The sequence below is a fragment of the Sinohyriopsis cumingii genome, chromosome 2 (assembly GCF_028554795.1).
Source record: "Sinohyriopsis cumingii isolate HCF-2022 chromosome 2, ASM2855479v2, whole genome shotgun sequence".
Taxonomy (NCBI): domain Eukaryota; kingdom Metazoa; phylum Mollusca; class Bivalvia; order Unionida; family Unionidae; genus Sinohyriopsis; species Sinohyriopsis cumingii.
The window spans coordinates 107,213,885-107,238,525 of NC_142962.1; the positions used below are offsets into that span (position 1 = coordinate 107,213,885).

General features: G+C 34.5%; 1 protein-coding gene across 8 annotated transcripts in view; it reads right to left on the reverse strand.

Moving 5' to 3' along the window:
* The window catches only part of LOC149805577 (vasodilator-stimulated phosphoprotein-like), a 119,177-nt gene that overhangs the window by 50,424 nt on the left and 44,112 nt on the right, over positions 1-24,641 (reverse strand). For 6 of the 8 annotated variants that reach the window (XM_089950212.1, XM_089950211.1, XM_089950208.1 and 3 more), the window contains exons 4-8: positions 22,513-22,533; positions 12,421-12,544; positions 8,866-8,891; positions 4,278-4,516; positions 997-1,176 (exon numbers count right to left, since the gene is read on the reverse strand). In XM_089950212.1, coding sequence (XP_089806338.1) covers positions 997-1,176; positions 4,278-4,516; positions 8,866-8,891; positions 12,421-12,544; positions 22,513-22,533 — 590 coding nt within the window. The remainder of the gene's footprint in view (positions 1-996; positions 1,177-4,277; positions 4,517-8,865; positions 8,892-12,420; positions 12,545-22,512; positions 22,534-24,641) is intronic. The other 2 variants (XM_089950207.1, XM_089950209.1) reach the window with 2 other exon arrangements.

The window sequence follows — 24,641 nt, forward strand, 5'->3', positions numbered from 1 at the left end:
GGCAACATGCAGTGCACATATTCTGACAGAGGGTTACATCTGTTCTCTCATGCAGGAAATCTTTCTTCTTATAGTAATTAACTGCACTTTTTCCAGATACCTTCTGAGCTTCAGTTTTTCCGTGTGCAGCTTCTTTTGTATGAGCTTTTCCAAACTCTTCCAACCGCGACTACCGTAATTCAGATCTTTCTTGTAGAGGATACAAAATGTCAGTCCTCTAGTGTTCAGTTTTCTTATAAACTGACCAACTAAATTTCCGTCAACTTTCTGCTCCAGCTATTCCCATTTCCATATGTTTTCTAAACCTTTATCTAAACTTTTCATGTCATGGTCTCTCTCAACAACTCAGGATGCCATGTTTTGCAAGAATGCTTCTTCTTTCCATTGCCATCAGTTTCCATTACACGAAGATTCACTGGATGAATTTAAACCTTTGACCAATCAGAATACTCTTTATGAGAGTCATGTGCTAACTAAAATATGGAACAAATAATTTACAAGGGTCATTGTGGAATGGGACTGGACAGACCATTTTTAAAAAACCGGATTGGAGATGATATAAAAAACATATTCTATCAAGAAATATCTGATTGAAGTCGGGAGAAAAGCAGAATTTTGCTTTAAAATGGAGAAAAATCATGTCTGCAAATCATTAAAGGACTTCTTAGCATTGAGATGCATGTCAAATTTAGTTAAAATCAAACAATCCTTGGTAGGAATGGCCATCAGGGGCCACACTCCTCTAAATGATGACAAAGCAGACGGGAAATCTGAATCTTCTGGGGGCTAAAGAGCTGCATATCAAATCCGGTTGAAATCCCAGGATGCCCAGTCATTTTATCAGCAGGAGTCAAACCGCTGACAGGCAGATATGATTACTACAAGTTCTGCCACCTTTGTCAAGTGGAGCCCTATTTACAGAATCTTGAGATTATTTAGCAATAAGATTGACTTTCATGCTCTTAAGTTTTTATATATGTATATTAAATTACTTACACTATCTTCTTTGTCTGTTATTTTCCTCCTCATTGCAATCTTTCTGGCCATTTCATCCATCAGGTCCATCCCTCCAGAACTTGCTCCTCCACCAATTGGACCAGCAACATTGCCACTTACTCGTTCCATTGCACTTGTAGGTGGTGGGGGTTTGGAGCCTGTAGGACTACTATCTCTTTGCTACAAATAGTAATAATAATAATAATAATATAATAAAACGTTTATAACAAAATTCATAGTACCACTAGAGTTATTTTGTCCTATCTATAGTTTGTTATATCCCTATAATAATGCATATATATTGCTTTACTTTGTATGTGAAATCATTGTACCATTGCTTCTACTGATCATGTTTTACACTTATAATCTTCATCATCTTGAGAAATCTGAGTGTCACTTACTTTATTCAACTTAAATTTCTGCTGCAATAAAAGAACTGAAGATACAATTTTTTTTCTCATTTCATCCGCAACCATGTCTCGATCTTTCAAACCAACTTTACATGGAAACATAGGGCCACAACAAGAGGCTCTTATTTCACTGAATTGACTCTAAAGAAATGAAGCAGACTACCTGAATCGGAAATGATAAAATATTATATTTGGGGTTACATTAGCCATGGTGATAATTTTGTGACTAAGAATATCACTGATTGATTTTTGCTGTTTCTAAATGAGACTGAATTCATATACCAAAATGAAGAATGAAATTTCATCTCCAGCTTCAACTTCATGAAGCGTAGCAGCAAGGTGAAGCATTTTATACTCTGTACATAGTATAATCGTCATATTGACATTCAGGCCTTTCATTACCCTTAATGCAAAAAGTGTAAAAATAACCCTAAAATATAAAATAAGTATAAAAATAACTAGAAAATATAAATTAAGTATAAAACTTGAAAAGATAAACAAAGTATAAAAGTAACTCCAAAATATAAAATAAGTATAAAAATAACCAGAAAATATAAAATAAGTATAAAACTTGAAAATATAAAATAGTATAAAAATAACTTGAAAATATAAAAAAGTATATAAATAACCTGAAAATATAAAAAAGTATACACATAGCTCAAAAATATAAAACAATTAAAAAGATAATTTGAAAATACAAAATAAGTATATATAAAAAACTTGAAAATATAAACAAGTATAAAAATAACTCAAAAAATATAAAATAAGTATAAAATAACTCAAAAATACAAAATGAGTATAAAAATAAAAAAAAGTATAAAAATAACTTTAAAATATTGTTTGTTTTCAAATGTATATGGCTATTGATATTCTTCTCTGTAGTTTTCTTTGTAGACAGGAAATGGTCCTTTTATACCTTTTACAAAAAAATGAGATTTACATGAAAGCAACTAGGCAGTTAAAAGTAGACAATTCAATGCTGTTCAAGGTTTTAAAAGCAAAGTCATAATTCTGTTGCATCTAGGATATTAATGACTTGTCAAATTTAAGGTTTTGCAATGCTTTCTGTGTGGAAAGGGAATTAGAAATGATGATTTAAAAAAAATTTAACAGAGGTTTCAATGTAGTTCTAAGATTTCAGCATAGCTGAAATTTCAGTAGTGAAAATGGAGGTTTTATGTCGAGGAGAAAGCAAAGGTGTGTATATAGGTATTGAAAATGTAAATAAATAAGCCCAATGAACTTTCAGTTGCAAATTATATGAAAACCTTTCATTTTAATAACCAGAATAGGTAAGGAATGAACATCTTTTATTCACAAATTTCATTTTAAATAATTTGTTATGCTGATGATTATTACAAATTAAAAATCAATCACATGCTGTGAAGAAGCATGGCAGGACAAATTAACCACATCAAATGACATTCATCAACCTATTGAATGCATTGGTGAAATATGATTTAAAGACATCTCACTGATGATTGTGGCCCTACTGATACTAATAAAAGAAATGAAATTTAAAGAGAAACACAGAACTAATTAATATTTGTCTATTTTTAAAGAATAAACTTATTTATTTCTCACTTTCAATTTTTGTTTTTATCTGTCACAAACATCTACAGGATCTTCCCTCAAAAAAGTAGAATATTCTCTCCTGATTTTGTATAAAGTATTTGTAAAGATAAACTGATTTACTGCTTATGAAAATACAGAATCCCTTATGAATAAATATTGTTTTCAAATATTATCATCCTAATGAATATATGTATGCACAAATTTTGATACAATAAAAAACCAATCCGAAAAGAGCAGGATTGTATGAAAAAATGTACAAACAGCAAGATGTACCAGTGTGGATGCAACTGAACTTAAAGGTAGTTAATTTTCAAACCATCTATGTACACCTGTATAAAATCAACATGATGCAAAGCTGTGATAATTAAAACTGGGCCTATGTTTACCTGATTAGTCTTAAAAAACTGGTACAAAAGTATTCCTCATCTGACACTATGTAGTTTAGTATCAGATGAGGAATAATTTAGTGATAAAAAAACTGAAGACTGGATTATTCATTTAAAACATATTCCTGTACATGTATGACAAAAACCTATCCATCTAAACAAGTCATGTGAGAGGGCTGTTGGAAAACATCCATTTGACAGCACTGGAATATACCAAACAAGAGCAAAAAGATCTTGTTCTATCTTGAAAGGATCTTGTTCTATCTTGAAAGCAAGATTAATGTGTCTGAACAAAATGCACAATTAAATTTCCTTACATTCTGAAAATTCATTTAAATAATTTGCATTTGCCTGTTTTTAAGTGCATGTGAATACTGATATTTTTGTCTGTCGTTTTATTTGTAGACAGTGGATATGGTCCTATTGGTTTGATACAGCAATTATTAGGTCCTTAAATATGTGGTCAGCAACAACAATATATTAAAATTCTTACTGCAAGAAATGAACTCAAAGGATATTTTTTTTTGGCAACATAAATAACAAGAAATATGTACAATGTATATCATTTATTAATCATAACTTTCATTCAAATAATATATATATATATATATATATATATATATATATATATGTGTGTGTGTGTGTGTGTGTGTGTGTGTGTGTGTGTATATAAAAGCTTGGTTTCTGAACAACATATTTACTATTAAAATTTTGAAATCTAGATCCTGTTAGAAAGATAAGACACCTACCGTCTAGTCATGCTAACATTTGTAATCCTTTCAAAAGCTTTAACTCTAAATTTTAACACAAGATCTTATGTTGATACTGATGCCAGTGCTGGTGCTACAAAAAAAAGAGATACCCATGTCTGCCTGCTGATGCAGAGAAAGAAAGAAAAATTGTTGGATACTTCAACAGGAACCTGTGTTCTCTTAAGTTTTGCTGCTTGCAAGGCTGCTGCGAGGCCACCCACACCACTAGGTCCAGTATTACTTGGTGGGATTGGGGGAGGAGGTGGTGGTGGAGGAGCTCCGACAGAAGGAGGGGCTGGGGGCGGAGCTGGAACAGGTGGCGCTGGTGGTGCAACAGGTGGAGCTGGTTGCAAAACAGGTGTTGGTGGCACTGGTGCAGGCTGCTGGAATGGTGTTCCTGAAAATGTGTATATGGTGTAGTTTACAAATACATATATCCTATGCCATACTATGACATGACTGGAAATACCACTCACCTGCCTAGCTGACATATGTCAGCTTGTGAATATAAATTTATAAATGTATTTTAACTGTAGTGGGGACAGAATAGTTTGAAGGTCTATTAATATGTGTGTGTCTCTGTGTGTGTGCATGTCTGTGTGTGTGCATGTCTATGTGTAAGTGTGTGCAAGTGTGTTCTTTCTAGACTATTTGTATATTTTGCAGCACAGGAAGCCCAAGTTATACATACAACAACCAGCTTATGCCATGATCTGCATTTTTGAACTCCTCTGCATCCCCTAAATCTTTCCCAGCCCCAAGGGACAAGATTGTGTTCATAACTTAGGAATTGTTCAAAGCCCCAACTTAATGTGCATACACATATCTGGCATTATATGGGGAGTAAATCTGTGCAGATAGCATAGATTGCTGGATCTGTCCTTACATCCACGGTACACCAACCCTGTAGTCAAAGCCTGAAAATTATCAAGATCTTGTGATGGCTGGGTGTTTAAGGCATTAGACTCGTTGTTGTTGTTGTCATAGGGTTTAATGCCATTTTTCAGCACAAGATTGGCTATACATGGCGGCCAGTATTAATGGTGGAGGAAGAACCGGGAAAACCCCGGAAAGAACCACCGACCCACGAGAAGCTACCAGCAAGCTTTCTCACATATCCACATTTGCCGAGCCCAAGACTCGAACCCACGCAGACAGAGGTGAGATGGCAGTGATCCGTGACGGACAGCGCTTTAGACCACTCGGCCACTCGGGGCCCCTCATTAGACTCGTGACCGAATTAATATATATGTATCTCACTCATAATTAAACTGATGATACAAGCTTACATGTCAAATCTGATAAGAAACATGGGCTCATGAGGGTCCACAAGCTCAACTGATCAGATGCAAGATTACATCATTACCATGTATAAATGACTCTTTGAATCAAAATTATCTAAAGTCTTGATACAAGTTTACAGGGGCCCTGGATGGTGGAAATGATCTAAAGTGGTTGCCTTTACCAATCACTGCCATCTCACCTTTGTCTGCATGAGTTCATGCCCCATGCTCGGCCTTTGGGGGTATGTGAGAAAGCTTGCCGGTGGCTTCCCATGTGTCGGTGTATCTTCCCAGGTTTCCTGGGGTTCTTCCTCCACCATATATAAAACATATGTGTTAAAAATGGCATTAAGACCACACAAAGAACAGTAATATAAGTTGACCTACCAAATCTGGCAACAATCTTATCAGGAATATTGCTCTGGGTGTTCACATGACCAGACAATAAAATGCAAGATAAACTCGTTATGGTTGTCACTCATAACTGTATTCACACAAGATCCTGATAATATAAGTATACGTATCAAATCTGATCAGAAACATGGCCTTGAGAGTAGTAACAAGCTCAGCCAATCAGATACACGATCACCTCATTAACATTTGTGGACCTTGCTCGTAATCAAACCCATCAAAGAGCTTGATGACATAACTAACATGCCAATCCAAATAAGACCTTCTCAGTAAGGCAGTCGATACTTTTCCCTCAGAAATTCTCAGTAAGGCAGACAATACTCTTCCTAAAGGTATAACAAAATATCATATACTCATATACTGCTATTGTCAAGTTGGAAAATGTATTTAAAAGTTCAAAAGTGTGACTGAGGATGATGCAGCAATGGTAAATATTATATTCAATTAAACAATCTGTGAAGTGTACTTAGATCTTAATTACCTCCAGTAGTTTCACAAACTGCAGTACCAAACTCTATGCAGCTCAAAGTCATCTTGCTACCTCTCAACTCCACATAATACTTAGCATTCTCTATTTCATGAGGTGATAGCAGTAATCTCTCCAGTCATGAGACACACTCAATCAAAACAGATGATACACATAAGAATTATTGCCTTTCCTGTCCCCCCTACCCAAGAATGTGGATATTCTATTTCCTTCTTTACTGACCATTACAACTTTTCAAGAGGCTTATTGTCCCTTTCATCTTGAACATATATAACCTGTTGGTTAGCAGTTTTAGAAAACTGCTAAAAGCAACAGCTTGATCATGCGATCATTTTACATGAAATAATGTGCAGTTTAAAGCATCATAGGTACACCTATAAAGTTAGTCTGGTTCCCTGACCAACTCCACTGAATCTAATATTAAAGCCGGATCTGAATCAAGCACGGGCAAACCAGTAACCAGATTTTACCATGGCAATTATATTTCCATAATTTTTGCTTTAATTCTATCAGTCTGTATTCTAAGAGTCATTTCCTTAAGGCTTGTGGCCAAATTGTTATGGACTGGCAGGTCTGATATAAGGCAATAATCCAAGTTTTATCAAAATTAGACCAAAAATATGGGCTCCAGAGTGGTAACATGTACAGTCAATCAGATGCATGATCACATCATTAATGTAAGCAGATCTCACTCATTTTCAAGCTTATCCAAGATCCTGATGACATGGGCATACATTCCAAGTTTGACCAAATTCAAATTGAAAATAGAGCCGCCAGAGTGGTAAATAGCTCAACCAATCAGATTTAAGATCACTTCATTAATAAGCATTCACTTAAAACTTAAGATATTATTCATATAAAGCTAATTTTTATTAAAACTTGATTTGAAAAAACATGGCCTCTAAAATGGCAACAAATATTAATCGATGAACAATGTATGATGTACACATGGCCACACCATAAGCATGCCAGGCATTAAAGTCAGGCAAGCTCACAACAGTATGTCATGAAGCAGATTTTTTTAAATGCCATCTAGTATAACATTAAACAAAACTAGGACAAGCAAATATTTAATGAGTTGTATCCAAGAAAACAATAACATGTCATTCAGCACCAACAACACAAACTAACTAATGAATGTCATTTAACACTGCATGTGTGTATATAATTTTCATTATATTCTATATCCAATATAACCAGCTAAAAATTTCCGAAGGTTTTAACAAATAAACAAAATCAAGACCAGCAAATACTCAAAGTATCAAAGAAAACTGCATCATGTTGCTCAACAATGAAATGCAAAATAATTTCTAAATGTCAATTAACACTGAATGCAAAATAACTGGTATTCTTGTATTTTTGTTGTGTGTGTGTTTCTGTGTACATATGTAATTTCACTGTATTCTATCAACAATAGAACCAGCTAATTCCAAACAAATTTTAACACTGTATCCTGGATATCTTGTTACAAAACAGTAAAAACAACATGAACGTTTGTGTTTGCAAAGCATGTCTGCCTCCACTGTAGATCAAAACAGTTCCCCAAAATTAAAAAATTAGAAGAAACAAAATATCTTCAAATTTACAATATTGGCACAAAATCTGAATCGGGATAAATACATATACATACAAACATGCCTTCCAAACTTCATTTATCTACCTCATGTGGTCATAGCTCAATCAAGTTGACAAATTTTCTGTTTAAAAAAAGTTAAAATGTCAGATTCAACAAGCGTTTAAAAAATGTATAAAAACTGAATAACTTCCATAATGCACTGAGAATATAATCATGTCATCTATATATAAACACATGTACACATACTAAATATCATGTGTACTCATTACAAGAAGATTTTGCTAAATTATGACAAGGCTTTTATCCAAAAAGTAAAAAAATGTGTAAAACTAAACCAAATGTCCAAGTGGACCTGAGACATCTCAAGCTGACATCGACCTAAGAGCCAAAGTTGAACAAGAAATATGGGTTAGTATCAGGGTTCGTGATATCCCCAAACTTGTATTTTTTTTCAAGTTATGCCTGCCATAGAGATAATCAGCATCATACGAGTTAATCTTCATGACAAGACGCTTTCTTTTATTGGTAAAAGATTCTGCTGAGCAGTTGTGGAGAAGTCATTTTAATGTATGGGGTTGTTTTTATAAACCAATGCCAAATGTGATGGCGGCCCAGCAACATCTGTGCTTACTAAAAATTTCTTTTTGACAGAATGAATTCCGTAAAAACTTGGTTGAATTCTGATGAGCAATTTTTAAGCAAATACCATTTAAACTGTGCTCTATTTTAGTAAGGGTGGCTATATTTGATGATGGATTTGCATCATTTGTATCAAAAGTATGCCCACTGTTTATTTTAAGGTTTTACTGTATATGCAAGTGATGTTATGTAACTTATATGATGGCTTGATATATGGTGCCAAAGAACACATCAAGTAAATCATGTCACAAAGCACACATGATTTTATCCACCATACTACAGACAACTTTCTTTGTATGTATGACCTGCACAAGGGAAATTCTTTCCCAGCCATTATATCATCAACTAACCTTCTGATGGATGTCTTCTATGTGATCTGAAAGGACAAAGTCAAGAATTGTAATAATTCATTTAACAATGGTTGATACTCTAAAAAAACACATAATTTCATGGGTATCAAAACCGGCAAATTGTTTTACTATGTTGAGAAATATATCATAAAAATATGAGATGTCACACATTTATGTTAAAGCAAAAAGTTTGGAATACACTAATGGGAATTTAAGAAAAGCAAAACAATTAAATGTATCATACATTAAAAAATGGATACAACTACCCTATTTGCTGACAAGGTAAAACTTAATTTCAGTATACATGAATCATTACTTTATTGATTGATCATCTCTCCAAGAAACATGACAGAAACTAGTGTTGCAACTGGAATTTTGAGTAGAAAGTAGACAAACTAAGCTCTAAAAGTTCTAAAAGGTTACAAACACTGGAATTTAATTCAGAGAGAGACTCTCAAATCAATAAAGCAGCATCTTGTTATTTAGTGAAGGATTTGCACCCACTGTTAACTCTGGAGCATGATGCATTGAAGCTAATGTTACATACATTTGCACTCAGGTATATACTTCCATCAGACACTTGGTTCACTGAAACTATGCTTCCCCACGTTTAAACAAAGGTTGTTGTTGTTGTTGTAGGGTTTAATGCCATTTTTCAGCACATGATAGGCTATACGTGGCGGCCAGTACTAGTGGTGGAGGAAGAACCCGGGAAAACCCCGGAAAGAACCACCGACCCAAGAGAAGCTACTCACAAGCTTTCTCATACACCCACATTAGCCGAATCCGAGACTTGAACCCATGCAGACAGAGGTGAGATGGCAGTGATCCATAACGGAGATTGCTTTAGACCTCTGCCACTTGGGGCCCCCCTTAAACTAAGGTAAATAGCTAAGTTGAACACAACTTTAAGAACCAAGTGGTTATTGGCATAACAGCAGACTTTTGGACTTCACTCCAAAACTGGAATTACCCATGACAGTGACTGTCCATTACATTACAAAGGAATGTGAGATGAAGTTTAAAAAAACTATTGACCAGAGACCTTGGTAATTCCAGGTCCAATTCTAAGTCCAAGCAGCAGGACTATTCCTGCTAAAAATATGACTCTAGCCTTAAAGGACATATCTGCCGAGAAGAACCTTCATGAATTTGTTGATCTCTGACAATGCATCAAATTTTATCAAAGTTCTGAAACTTATGTTCCAGCAGTGGTTGGGGTGGGTTTGCAATAACATTCAACTTAGCAAAAAAAGCAACCTTGGGTAGCAGTGGCAAAGCTCTATGTTGTACTAGCCAAAATCAACATTTTAGATGCTGAGGAGATATATTCAACAACAACATGTAATATAATAAGCTACAATTGACACTTGTTTGAAGAGGAAGAATAGATCCTGGCTTCTTGATGAGAAATACAGAAAGACTGCAAAGAGAATATTTGACATTCTTTAAGCTTCAATACAGCAAAACATGCCACTCAGCTGTCTGGTGTTGCCTCTTCTCACAAAAGTGGGGGCCTAGCTCAATGTCCTTGAGAGTGACAAACCCATGATTACAAAAATCTCAAAGAAACTGAAAATAAATGCCATCCTGGAAACATAGCACAAGGAGGATGAAGTTGACAACTTGCTTCTGATTGGCACCCTGCTCAACTGTCAATTCCAAAAGAAGAAATACAGAAGGTTAACAAGCTTGTAGAAGCAATTATGATCAAAAAATTGCAGCAACTTGTTAAAATAAAAAAAGGACCAATACCAGCCTGCTGAAGCAAGACTACCTGGCAGAGCTCTCCCTCAGGATGAAGTTCCTCTGGAGCCTCATCCTGATCAGCTTCCATTACCACAGTTGTCATGGAACCAGAGTATGATGCTGGAGGTTCTAGTGAAATGTGAAGAGAATCCCATCCCCAAACATGCAAAAAGGTGAAGATTCTCTGAATCTGGAGTGTGATTACCTATCTGACATGGTAATCGTAAAGGTAGAGGGAATCAAATCTGCAGCTGACTGTATTAAGCTTGAGCTAGGCAGATAAATTAATTGAAAGGTATCCCTCGCTGATTCCAATGGTGTATATCTAGAACTATATAAATCTGATGTCATGAATTGGTGGAAACAACTTTTTTCTGTACCCACTGTAGGTTTTTACAATGCGACTAAATTGCATTTTCTATTTTAAAAAATGAACTGAAGGCAAATTGTTTTGAGCAGTTAATTAGTAAAACGTGTTGACTGCTCCAGTGGCCTAGTGGTTAGAGCATCCATCTTGGATGTGGAGGTCGCAGGTTCGAACCCCAGCCAAGTCATATCAAAGACTGATAAAAATGGTACTAGCAGCTACCTTGCTTGGCGCTCAGCATTAAGAGGTCATTCTAGACTGGTTGGCACAGTGTCAGGATAATGTTACTGGGTGGGGTATCATGCTAAATGTCTGCAGTATGATGCCCCAGAACAAGACATCACTATAAATTGTTACAATGAAGACATCATAGTAATATGACTGGAAAAAAAAGCTGTTACAAATCCAAATCTCACTCACACACACACACATACACAGAGTAAAACTTATTCCTCCTTTATATATTACACATGCTGCCTCTGTTGTGTTTTGTGAAAGTGAAGTAAAAACTGAGCTGTTTTTTTAGTGAGCTACCTGCTATCTATTCATATATACATCACTGTGCAATTATTTTTCTTCTAAGTTATATGAATTAATCTTTATATATAAAAAAACACCTCAAACAAAACAACTGTATAATACAGTAAAACCTTTTATTAACCAAACCCCTCTGGGGACATGCAAATATGTTCTGACAAATGAAGGATTGGATTAAAGATGTCAACAATTAAAAATAGTCATGGGCATCATAATGCAAAGACAAATAAAAAACCAAAGACTGCAAAGTATACAATAAAGAAAATTTTGAAAACACTTGTTAAAAAATAAAATAAAATAAAACACGAGATAAAACCATGGTAATTCAACCACAAAAGTGAAAACCTAGAGAATCACACAATATCATGGGAGTTGGTGTGATGATGCCAAAGACCAGACCAAATGATCCCTATGTCTGCCTATCCTGGAAAATACAATCAACTTTATATCCACACCTGCCAATCAATTACTCCTCATCTGGGATTCTAGTGGACTTCCAACCAATCATATTATGAGCGCGTGTTAATAATCACATAATCCACTTTGACAATTACCATCTTGGCTATTTTTTAATAAATTTCTATGATATTTTCAACATTGTGAATGCATTTAATTTTAAGGGTATGACTTCTTTTGTCTTTGCAAAAAAATAACATTTTCATTGGCAGATTTTGTAGAACTGAAGATAATGTGCTTTTCTACTGAAGGAAGGATAACTGTTTGGTCTTTAACCATGAAATCCACCAAAACTGGCACTCCATCAACAGTGCAGAATTCAGGCATTTCTCAACAATACTAATAAAGTGATGCATATGTTTACAAGAAAATTGTTAATTCTGATGAAGATGATTGTTATCAAATAGCAATCGTTTATTTGAACTGGACATAAGTTAATACTGTACCTGATGGGTTCTTGTTCTGGCCCATTAACTAGTGGCTGTGGTGTCTGTGGCAGCTGAGGTGGAATTTGGTATGCTTGTGGATCTCTCTGAAGTGATGGGGGTGGTACTGAAGGAGGAGGTGGCTCTGGAACAGCCAAGAAAATAGGTAAATTAGGTAATTTTAAAGATATTTTTTATACAATGTTTTAGTTTTAAAAAATATGAAGATTTTATGTTTTGACAAGTTATTTTTTATTGATAGAAGATCTAAATGGTTACAATATATCATGATGAATTTTGACAATATTTATTACCCCAATTTCACTAAAAAGCTATATGCTGCAAAAGTACTCGACATACATTATTTGAAAAACAAACTGAAACTGTTCTCATAAAGGTTCTACTGGAAAAAATTCCAAGTTACAAATTTACTTTTACTCCATCCAACTGCATTTGCTACTGTTTTTCATTATATTCTGTTCATAGTCAATCATTTTGCTGATCCATTCTTGCAAAGATACTTCCTGTTTAAACTGATGCTATTTTCATGCACAAACAGTAGATTCTACATTTAAAGAAACCTCTTTTGCCAAAAAGTAATGGTCTCTCAAGATAGGTGGTCTCTCAATACATGTCATAACACTACAGTAAGTACAGTAATCAATAAATCTCCGCATGGAGATCCTGGTCTCTCAACAATGGTCTTGCACAGCAGTGTTCTCCCAAGACATGATTAACTGTGCAAACTATTTTTGATACCTTCTTTATTGCAAATGAAATTCATTCATATGATGTTTCACAGTATAGTAATCAATACTGGCTAATCCAATGGCAGGATTAGGATTCTAACCCACATCCTTTCTGTTGCAAGTCCAGTGTGCTAATCACTAAGCCCATTTAGCTCCTTTATTGTGAGAAATGAAATTGGGACAAGTGTCTCTCTTGTATTTACAAAATATAATCAATTTAAATTTTAAAAAATCACTCTAAGCATATCATTTTATGTCTTTCACAGTTTTTGGCTCCAAATCTCTCAATCCTGATGGTGGGGTGGGGGGGGGAGGAGAGCAAAGGAAACATTATCCTTGCCTGTATCACAGTGACCCTGACATTTAACTATATGACCCCAAATTAAAGGGATTCTCTACTGTCAGTGCAAGTGATCAACAAAGTTTGGTTGAGGTATGTAGTCTGTAGTTAAACTTATTGTGCCAAAACCATTTTTTTTCTTTGATTCAGTGTGACAAAGTGCAATCTATTTTTACAAAGTATGTTGAGGGTACGTGGTCTAGAAAAATAGTTTTTGAACAGAAGTGATTGTTCTTCAAGTCAGTGTGACCTTGACCTTTAATATTTGGACTCTCCAAATCAATAGGTTCTACCATTACTGAGAATGTAAACCATCCATAGTATTCAGTAAAGAAAGAAAAATTCTTTTAAAATTTAGGATTTTTTAAAAGACAATGTAAGTTTTATCAAAATATATATACCGGGCATGGTGCACCAGTACACAAGATCAGGCGGGCAGAAAAGTATTAAATCCATTAGCTTCGAACATTAAATTTAAAAAATGGTCATCTGAATTACGAAGCTAAGGAATATATATCTTGATTCAGTATATACTGGTGTCTTAGGTGTTTTTATTAGTGAAATTATTATTACCAATTAGTAATATCAGTGCGGTATTTACTGAGCTGCATTTGCTTTAAATAGCAGTAGGATCACAAACTAATATACTCACTAAATATGCAAGACTATGCGATCATTTATTTAACAACACTTGAGTTTTTATCTACAAGCCCAATAAAGCATATTCATACATGCCTGAAATCAACTTAAACCATCTGAAGTTCTGTAAATCGCACATTATATGCCAGCCACGTGTTTAATAGTTCTCAATATAGACAACTGAAACTTTTGTACAGAAACAATTTTTTTTCTTTCAGTCACACTGAATGACCTTTGACCCAAAATCAATAGGCTTCTTTCTTATCCCATGTGCAAGGTCTGGTCCAGGTCTGTTTTGATAAAACTAATGTTACATGTATTGTGTGGAAACCATTTTTCTCTTTCAGTCAAAATGATCTTGACTTTTGACCTCACAATCAATTGGCACCTTCCTTACCTCATTGTCAGCCTTCTACAGTATATGCATAAAATGGTGATCTCTTGTGCAAATTGACTCTTGATATATTGCAGTGTTGCCGTATTAACTATATACCGTAACAGTGATAAAGAGATCAGGCAGTTATGTGGTTTTATGTTTCACAGCACATCAAAAGAAAATATTTTACACTGAGGCAAATGGAGTAAAGTGTCTTGCCTGAGGACACACCACAGTAGCCAACCTGCACTAATCCAATAATTGGTTTTGAACCCACAACCTTCTGGTTGCAAATTCTGCATGCTAACCACTGAGTCACTAGAGCTCTTCTACAATTCATTTGGATAATTCTGTCTGACTTAATGCACTGAAAATGAAGTTATCTCACTTTCTGTTTGCAACAACATTGTTTTAAACTTAACTTTCTTACTTGAAGCAACTGCCCTGAAAGCAAGGAAACGCAGACTTGATCATTATGTCACACATTTTTCCAGAACTCTCACATCTGACTTGCTGACCAGAATTACAGTAAGCAAAGCAAATAATTATATAAAAGCTTGCTTTAATATCTTCCAGATCATTCATGCTGATAACATTTATCATGACTTTATGTAAACTAATGGAAGCAATAAAATGTTCTAGCCTACAACATATCATAACCAGAAAATCTTCTCTGGACAATTGCAGATACTTGTATAGAAACTGCCATATAAAATAATGAATCTAACTACTAAGTTTTATGCACAGTAATATATAAATTTATATATCCTCCATGATTAGAACATGCAGTCATAAACCGATTCACCATGTTAAGAAAAAATTCATTGTACAATAAAAAGATCACCCACCCTGTACATATACACACTTTTCAAAAAATGTATTGAATGTGTTCTTTGTCATTATCACTCTTGAAATACCGTATCTGCTTGCTAGAGCCATCAGAAGATTTGGTCTATGTTGCAAAAAAGCAGAGATAAAACCACGCATTGTGGGAATGATTCCTTTGATCCTCAACTGAGAAATCAGAAGTCTGCAAATATTGGAATCTGAAATATATTCTCATGCCATGGGAAAAGATTGCTTTCTCTTTTCTACAATTAATTTGCATGAAAAAGAACTTTTTTAGCTATATGTTAAACAGAACAGTTGATTATATTTGGACCTAAAAATAACAACAATACCTAGCGTATATACACACTTATAAGTCTGATCCAACAGCAAACCGCATAGACCCGGATCTGCCATCACATAAAGCACCAGCAGATTTTAGTTGCCGCAGTTTCTTAGGTCTAATCAGTAGAATAATGAACACAGACCCTCATCTGCCAGTGTTATATGTGACAGCAGATCAGTGATTATGTTGCTTGCAGTTCAACTCAACTTAAAAGAGAGTATATGCATTACAAAATTTGAGAAACAATTAAACAAAAAAAATCTCATTAGGAAAATGAGGTGGGAAATGGGCACCTGGATTTTTAAATTGAGAAGGAAAAAGAGACTACTGTAATCTTGGGAAGGGTCAAATTTTGCAGCAGTTTAGTCCTCATTAAATGGGAAAGCCATCAATTTGAGAAATTAACGTATTTTCTCTTTGTAAAATGCAAACAAATGCAAATAGTGTAGACCCAGATCTTGTGTTGGATAATGTCTACTGTCAGAATTCATGTAGAACTAGATCTACAGAGACAATACATGCTGAACCAGATCTAGGCACAATGTGTGTAGAACCAGAATTAGTCACAAATGCATGTACCCAGATCTACAGTCACAATGCATGAACCCAAATCTACAGTCACAATGCATGTACCCAAAACTATTCACAATGCATGTACCCAGATTGAGTCACGATGGATGTATCCAGATCTACAGTCACAATGCATGAACCCAAATCTACAGTCACAATGTACCCAAATCTATTCCGAATGCATGTACCCAGATAAGTCATAATGCATGTACCCAGATATAGTCAATATGCATGAACCCAAATCTATAGTCACAATGTGTGTACCCAGATCTAGTCACAATCCATGTATATTCAAATCTATTGTCTCAATGTTTGTAGACCCAGACTGTCTAATGCATGATGTGTATATACCCAGATTTAAAGTCACTTAGGTCTGCTGTTATAATCTATGTAGACCCAGATCTACTATATCACATAAAATGCATATACCTAGATCTACTGTTATAATGTGCATAGACCCATTATCATATACTGTGTACATTTCAGATCTACTGTTACAATGTGTGTAGACCCAAACTTGCTGCTGCATAATGCATGCATAGCCAGATCTAGTGCCCCCAATGTGTGTAGAGCCATGGATTTAAAATTTGCCCAGGGCAAGCTGATTGGAAAACTGAACTTGCACTTGGGAAATTGGAGCTTGCCCCAAAAATAAGATCCCAGCATGAGCAAAAATATGGGATATTTTAAGGAAATCACATATTTATTTTAAGTTTTGTTTTCTAATATTTGTTGGCACCTTAAATAATACATGTAAACAGATATGTGATGACAAAAGGAATGCAGATATAGTATGACCAGTGAAAATATTTCAAATTACCCATCACCTTGCCCTTGGCATGCTGACTTTTATAACATTTTTACATCCCTGCATTAGAGCTAAAAACCATACCAAGTTTCTATTTCCTAGATACCATAACAGATTCATCTAATCAACTAAATCAACAATAATGCAATCATGGCTGTTTAGAATGATTTATTTATACTCACAAATGAAGGATTTGTGAACATCTATTTTATCCATTTGCTTAATGATTATCATCTAGTCACCTTGAAATCAGCGACATGTTTCAAAATATTTGACAAGCCAACTTTCGAAATTGAGAACACTTATTTCTATCCATTTAATTTGTTGCCTATGTACTGACCTCCTGTAATTATCACGTTAACAAGAGATCATTAACACCACTTGTGGGTGCTAACATTTTTATACACTGATCACACTTTGAACAAAAGGTCCTTCAAGTGGTTAATAATTAGTGATGATTGACTTTTACTTTCAAAGAAATTATGCATGTTATTGTATTACCAATTAATTCCTGCACCTTAAAATCGGCAACACAAATCTTTGAAGAACATAAAGCATTGTGAATAAAAACATGACCCCTTTCTCTTCACACCTCAATTAATTTTTTAAAACTTGCCAGCGAACAAGTACCTAGTAAACTTGAGCAGGCCCAAGTCAAATTTGAGCTTATCCCAGGAATCAGGCAAGTTGATTTGTTAATCAGTATGTATCATATAGTGTAGACCCAGATTTGTTAATACACAGTGTGTGTTGACCCTGATTTGCCATTGTGTAATGTGTGTAGACCATAATCAGCTCTTGCACTATGTGTATAGACTGAGATTTGCTTTCAAATAATCGTGTAGACCAAGATCTGCCATTGCATAATGTGTGTAGACCATGACTGCTGTTACTTAATGTGCACAGACCAAGATCTGCTGATGCATATTATGCAGGCAGATCAGAGTATATGCTATTTCAAGAAATCGTATCTGAAACAGAACAGACTCTAACCTGTGGTATAGTACTAAATGGCATGCACAAATAGATTAATTACAGTTGGTGAGTGTTTTTCATGAGAAAATATAGTTTATCTACACCAGATCTAACGAGTTTCCCCAGAGAAGAAAATAATCGCGGAGTTAGGATTAGATGTATTTAGTATAAGGTGGATTCACTACATACCCATGCACAATTAAAAATTTATTAAAATTAAATATTTGCACAAAAATGTTAACCAGAAATGTTTAAAAGCATAACTCAGAGGTAATGATAAAGAATCTGGACACAACATGGCTTACCAAACATCACATCTGCATTAAAGACAGTGTAAAATATGTCAGATTAAATGAACACACTGAACAAGCAGTCAATAAATATTCAGATGACAAATAAAGAATCAAATTCCTGAAAATGATGTTCCCCACATTTCAATTGGCTCATCAATATCAAAATGTCTATAAACTCTGGTTGAAATCTAATAATAATTAACAGATTTATTATACAGAAACTAAAATGGAATGGCCTAACAATCTGGGAACTGAACTCAGCCAAGGTCCCGTCAGTACCAAGGTGTATAAAACTTAGTCAAATAATAATCAAGGAATATATTGTGTAGGAAATAAAGTTTATTTGTCTCATTAACAGATGTTTTAACACTACTAAATGACGACTGTTGATGGCTGACAACTGAAATGCACCAAGTTCTCATCAATATCAGCTGCAAATAAAAAATGGTTGAAATACAATAACAATTAAAGGAGTTTTTTGTGTGAAACTAGGTGGCCTTGACAATTATGGACTGTAACTCTGCAAAACAGTGACGGAGAATGCTGATAACAGAGATATGGCCTCATCAACATCAAGCAGTATACCAAATTGGAATGAAATTATATAATAATTAATGGAGTTATTGTGTGGATATGAAACTGGGTGGATCTGACAATCAAGGGCAATAAATCTGAGAAACAAATGCAGAATGCTAACAGTTACAACTTAACCAAGCTCCAGACCATATCTGGACAAAATTCAATAACACTTAAGTTACTGTGCAGAAATAAAAATGGGTCGAACATTCAAAATCCAACAATCTACTAAACAAATATGAAAAAAGCTGACAACTGATTTCAAACATGGCCTCATCAAATGGCAATCCAAATCTGGCTGCAATCCAGTAATAATTAAGTGATTTATTGAGGAAGAAAGAAAGTAGTTGGGTCTGAAATTCAGGGGCAATAATTCTCTTAAATGGAGGTACAGATGGAAGACAACTGATCTCAGCCAAGGTCTCATCAATCTCAAGCTGTAGATGAAATCCAATAATAATTAATGGAGTTACTGTGTCGAAAAACCGAAACAAATGTGGGTGGATCTTATAATTAAGAACTTTAAATCTGCTGGATAGTAAGATATACTGCCAACTAATAAATACAGTCAAGGTTGCATCAATAAATAGCTGCATACTGAATCTGGTTGAAATCAAGTAATAAATAAGGGAGCTGGTGCCTGGAGACAAAACTGGGTAGGTTGTAGTGCTAAACAAGAACACAGGATTGAATGTTGACAAGTGAACTCAATGTTTCATCAATACCAAACAGCATACAAATTTAATTTAAACCTGATAATAAATAGCGGAGTTATTGTGAAAAGGGAAAATGGACGGTTCAGACAATCAGAGGCAACTATAACACTGATAAATGATGATGTAGATTGCCAACACTCAAATTCAGCTGAGGTTTTATCAATATCTGTTTACTAAATTTGGCTGAAATTCAATAATAACTAATGAAGTTATTGTGCCGAAATAAAGTGGTTGGGTCTAATAATTTGCAGCTTTTATTATGCAAAACAATGACACTAAATGCTGAGAAATGAACTTTTTCAATGTTCTACCAATATCATGCTGCATGCCAAATAGGATTCAAATCTAATTATATGCAAGCAGCTATTGTGTGGAAATGAAAAAGGGAAACTGTATGATTTAAACAATCTGGGGCTATAATTATGCCAGCAATAACACTGAATGCTAACACTCAAAGTCAACCAAGATCTCAACATCTTGCTTCATCTAAATTTGGGGTTAAAATCCAACTAAAATTAGGCAATAAAAGTGGGACTGATGGATGCAAGAAATGATGGACAGAGAAGCTCATCTGAATGATGCCCCTAGGCATTCAGGGGCCATTATACCTCTTAATGATGATGTGGAATATTTGAAATTCAAATCCTTCAAGGACTTATCAATACAAGAAACATCCAATATAAAGATATGAAGTCAATTTACAAGAACTATTATTCTGTACAAAATGGTGTAACTGAGACAAAATCCATAAAAGGCACATCTAGGCCTTTGAGACAATGTAAATTCCAAACTGCAGATAAAAATATAAAACCCACAATGCATCAGAATATGCAAAATAATTTGTGAACTATGCTGGTTACAAGCAAATATCGCATTTGAAGATATCAATAGTCAAGGACCATAACTCCTAAAAATCGACTTGATGAGACAAAGCATCAGAATGTGCTGAATAGTTTTTTAGTTAAGCTGGTTACAAGTAAATATCCCATTTGAAGATATCAACTTTCAAGGACCATAACTCCAAAATTGGACTTGAAGAATAAAAGCCCCTAAAGGGCACATCGGGTCCTTCAAGACAGTGTACGCACCAAACTGCATCTGAATGTTCGACCTGAAAAGCCAAAGCCTTTAAGGCATCAGAATAAGTTGAATGGTTCTTGAAGCAAACATCCCCTGTGATGATATTAACTTTAATTTTAAGGGCTATAACTCCAAAATGGACTTGTCTAGACAAAACTCATAAAACGCAAATCTATACCTATGAGATGGTGTACAGACGAAACTGCATCGTAATATGCTGGATGGTTCCTGAGCATTGCTGGTTAAAATTTATATGCAATAGAGGAGATTTAAAATGTACTGAAAAAGGGCAATGACTCAATCGAAATTGGGTTTGAAAAGACAAAACCTATTAAAGGTAGATATATGTACAATATGGAATCCACCTACCAAATGGCATCCAATTATGAGTAAGAGTTTCATAGTCTGGGCAGCTACAAGTAGTGTGAATGGATGGACAGACTTATGCTGGACAAAGTATTAGTAGTAGTAGTAGTTGTAGTAGGGCAAACAAATGGTGATGGTGGTAAGTATAGGACTCCAGAGTCTTATGTGCCTCCATCTTTGCTTAACTTTTCGCTGGACAATTGAAAAAGAACTGAATGATACCTGTAACTCTGACTATCGTGCAATAATTACTTCAATATGTACCATTTATTTTATTGCAACTTTGACCCATGATCAATGGAAATGTGAGCAACCTTTGTTTTATTTAATGTAACATAGACCTTTATGCAGCAAAGATATGAACTTTGTATAAGCCCTTACTTAACAAATTATTATCACATAAGTTGTAAGAAACTACTGTCTAGCAAAGCATTCTAACCTAAGCAATTTTCTATAGAAACTTAAAAAATAAAAAGCTCCTTGATATATATGTACAAGTTAGTCACTGTACCAATACTACAGTTTCTCCTGTAGGGGTTAGTCTATTGAAAAAGTGTATATTTAAAGGGGAACTATCAAATATAAGAATGACAACAAAAAAAGGGGGGGCAAGAAATTCAATGAATGGTAAACTCAAGAACAAACAAGTCACTTCAAAGTTAGTGGTGGTAATCAGATAAACTAAATTATAATTGTCAACTGTCAGTTTTTGTTAAATGATTAATAATCAATTAATATTTAATCAAACTATTAACATGATATCTTGAAAAAACAAAACTGAATTTTTACCAAACGTTATCATAGAAATTGTAATCGATTTATTGGATATTTTGACTGAAAGTTACAAATACTCAAAGAAACTGATTTACTGTAAGAGCGCTATCACTGCAATCCAGTCAAAATACTTCACATATTTACCCTGAACCTATATGCAAAAAGAGATCTAGTTTTTAAACATCAGTGGTGTGAACCAAACTGACAAAGTTGATTCATCTATAATTTCTGATAAACATAATAAACATTTAATCATCTTATTAAGTATGTTTCATCAAAAAATATATTTTATATTTTCCTTCCAAGAACAGTTAGCCCATAAATCTTTTCTTTTGTTGGCTAACATTCTCTTAATCCAACAAAAACCTCAAAAAAGACCAAACAATAGCAGTCACAAATAAACACCTGGGACATTCCTATGTTAAAGTGTATATTTTAGAATGAGAATAAATTTACTGATGTGGTCAATCTATTACTAGTTTTAAAATAAGCAAATCTGAAGATTAATGGCAAGATTTTCAATTTAGTCAAGTGCTGAATGTGCAAACATTCATTAACGAACAATGTATTGTCTTCCTTGTAACAAGGAGCTGCAAGATGTGCAATGCAATAAACTAGCAAAAGCTGTGAAAACTAATTTAGCACACACTGCTAATACTCTACAACTGTTTACTTACTAGGCGCCTGCACAGGAGTACCTATTAAGGAAATGTTGGTAATTATATAATCAATTTATATGACAGAGCTTTCACAATTACAGCAGCCACAACTTGATCAAAAGGAATACATTTTTTCCCAAATCAATGACCTAACTGAAATTAAAAAAATTGTTTATTAATACATTTCAGCCAATTCTGACTCACCTGCTTTTTCAAGACTTTATAGATCCCACTAAGTTCAATAAATTAAAAAAAAGACATTAAATGTATTGACACCAAATCCAAGAGGTACAGTGTGCAATCCTTGATACTGATGTCTTGAAGCATCTAATAGTACAGCAGTTAAGGAACAAATGTTTCTGCTGCTTTATCACTAAACAAGAGTCCCTTGAAGACACTGATACTCTACTGGGCAAAAAGAATATCAAGGAATTCATAATAAGACCATTTCTTCCTTCCGACTGTTGAGTGTTGAAATCATCTGACATTCTTCACCAAGAACAAGATTTTCAAAAAATTATTTTCTGTGGTGGTAATACTGGATGTCAAATTGGAATAAATTTCATTTTGGACCAAGTAAGTCTTTTGGTGAAATCTCCATGATGATATGAACATCTATTCAGGGTAATAGTAACAACAAGACTTTCAAGACAGTTATTGTTGCAGCCATATTGGATGAAAGATTAACACAATTTTCATTTAGGACCAGTTAGGTTTCATAACAAGTCTACTGGTGAAACCTCCATGTTGATATAACCATCCATTTGGATATAATATAGATAATATTTTCAAGATGGTCACCTTTGTGGCCATAATGAGGGTCAATTTGCATCATTTTAATTTATGACCAACTAGGCACCATAAGAACTTGTCTGATGAAAACCTGATGTCAAAATGACTTTCTGTTTAAGGGTAGCAATAAATATTTCTGACCAAAAAGACATTTATGACAAGTCATCTGTTGACATGATCTGTTCTGTAGGAGTAACAACAATAAGATTTTCAAGATGGCCACCATTGTGGCCATACTGGATATCAGATGTACACCATTTCCACTGAGGATCAATTAGACATCTTATGAAGTGTTCTGGTGACTGATACAATACTGATATAACCAGCTTATAAGAGAAGATCAAAAAAAAGATTCTCCAGATGGCCACTGTGTCAACCATGTTCAAATTAAGATTGGCACAATCTTCATTTACAACAAAACAGACATCATAAGAAGTCTTTAAGTGAAAACAAAATATTGATATGACCATCCATTCAAGAGTAGTGATGACAAGATTTTCAAGATGGCCACTGTAGGGGCCTTACCAGACATCAGATCAGCATCATTTTCACTAAGACAAAATAGACACCATAAAAAGACATCATAAAAGGTCTTTTAGTAAAATCCCCATGTTCATATGACCATCTCTTCAGACATAGCGTTAACAAGATTCTCAAGACGACTGCTAAGGCAACCATACTGGACGAGCAAGTGCCATCATTTTCATTTAAGACCAACCAGACATCACAGTAAGTCTTCTGGCAAAAGCCCTAGCCAAAAGGAGAAAACTTTCACTGCAAATCCCATGTTGATATGGCCATGCATTCAGGGGTAGTGATAACAAGATTTTCAAGGCAGCCATAAGAGACATCAGATCAGTACCATTTTCATTTAGGACCAACTAGACATCATAAGAAGTCTTCTGGTGGAAATGTCTTGTCAATGTCACATTTTTGTTCAAGAGAAGTAGCAATAAAAATATTTTCAAGAAAGTGGCTTTTATGGCCATATTGGACATTAAATTGGGACCATTTATAGTCCATGAACTGGGTAGGACTACCATATCTCCCCTCCCCCAGACTCTATATCATGGTATTTTTTTATGCTTTAGGTATGAAAAACAAGAAAAAAAATCTTACCATTCAAATTTTGGGTCAGGAGAATCAATGGAATACTATTACATTAACAACTGCCCAAGAAACTTGCAAAAGGCTACACCTAATTTCTAAAAGAATTGTCTCTACTAATCTAACACAAATTATTGCAAAGAAAATGCACAAAGGATGTGAAATTAGTAACAAAACTGATGCAAACACCAACTTGCGTCTTGTAAACATTTACTAAGTATTATGAAAACCATCCTGCTGCAAAATGG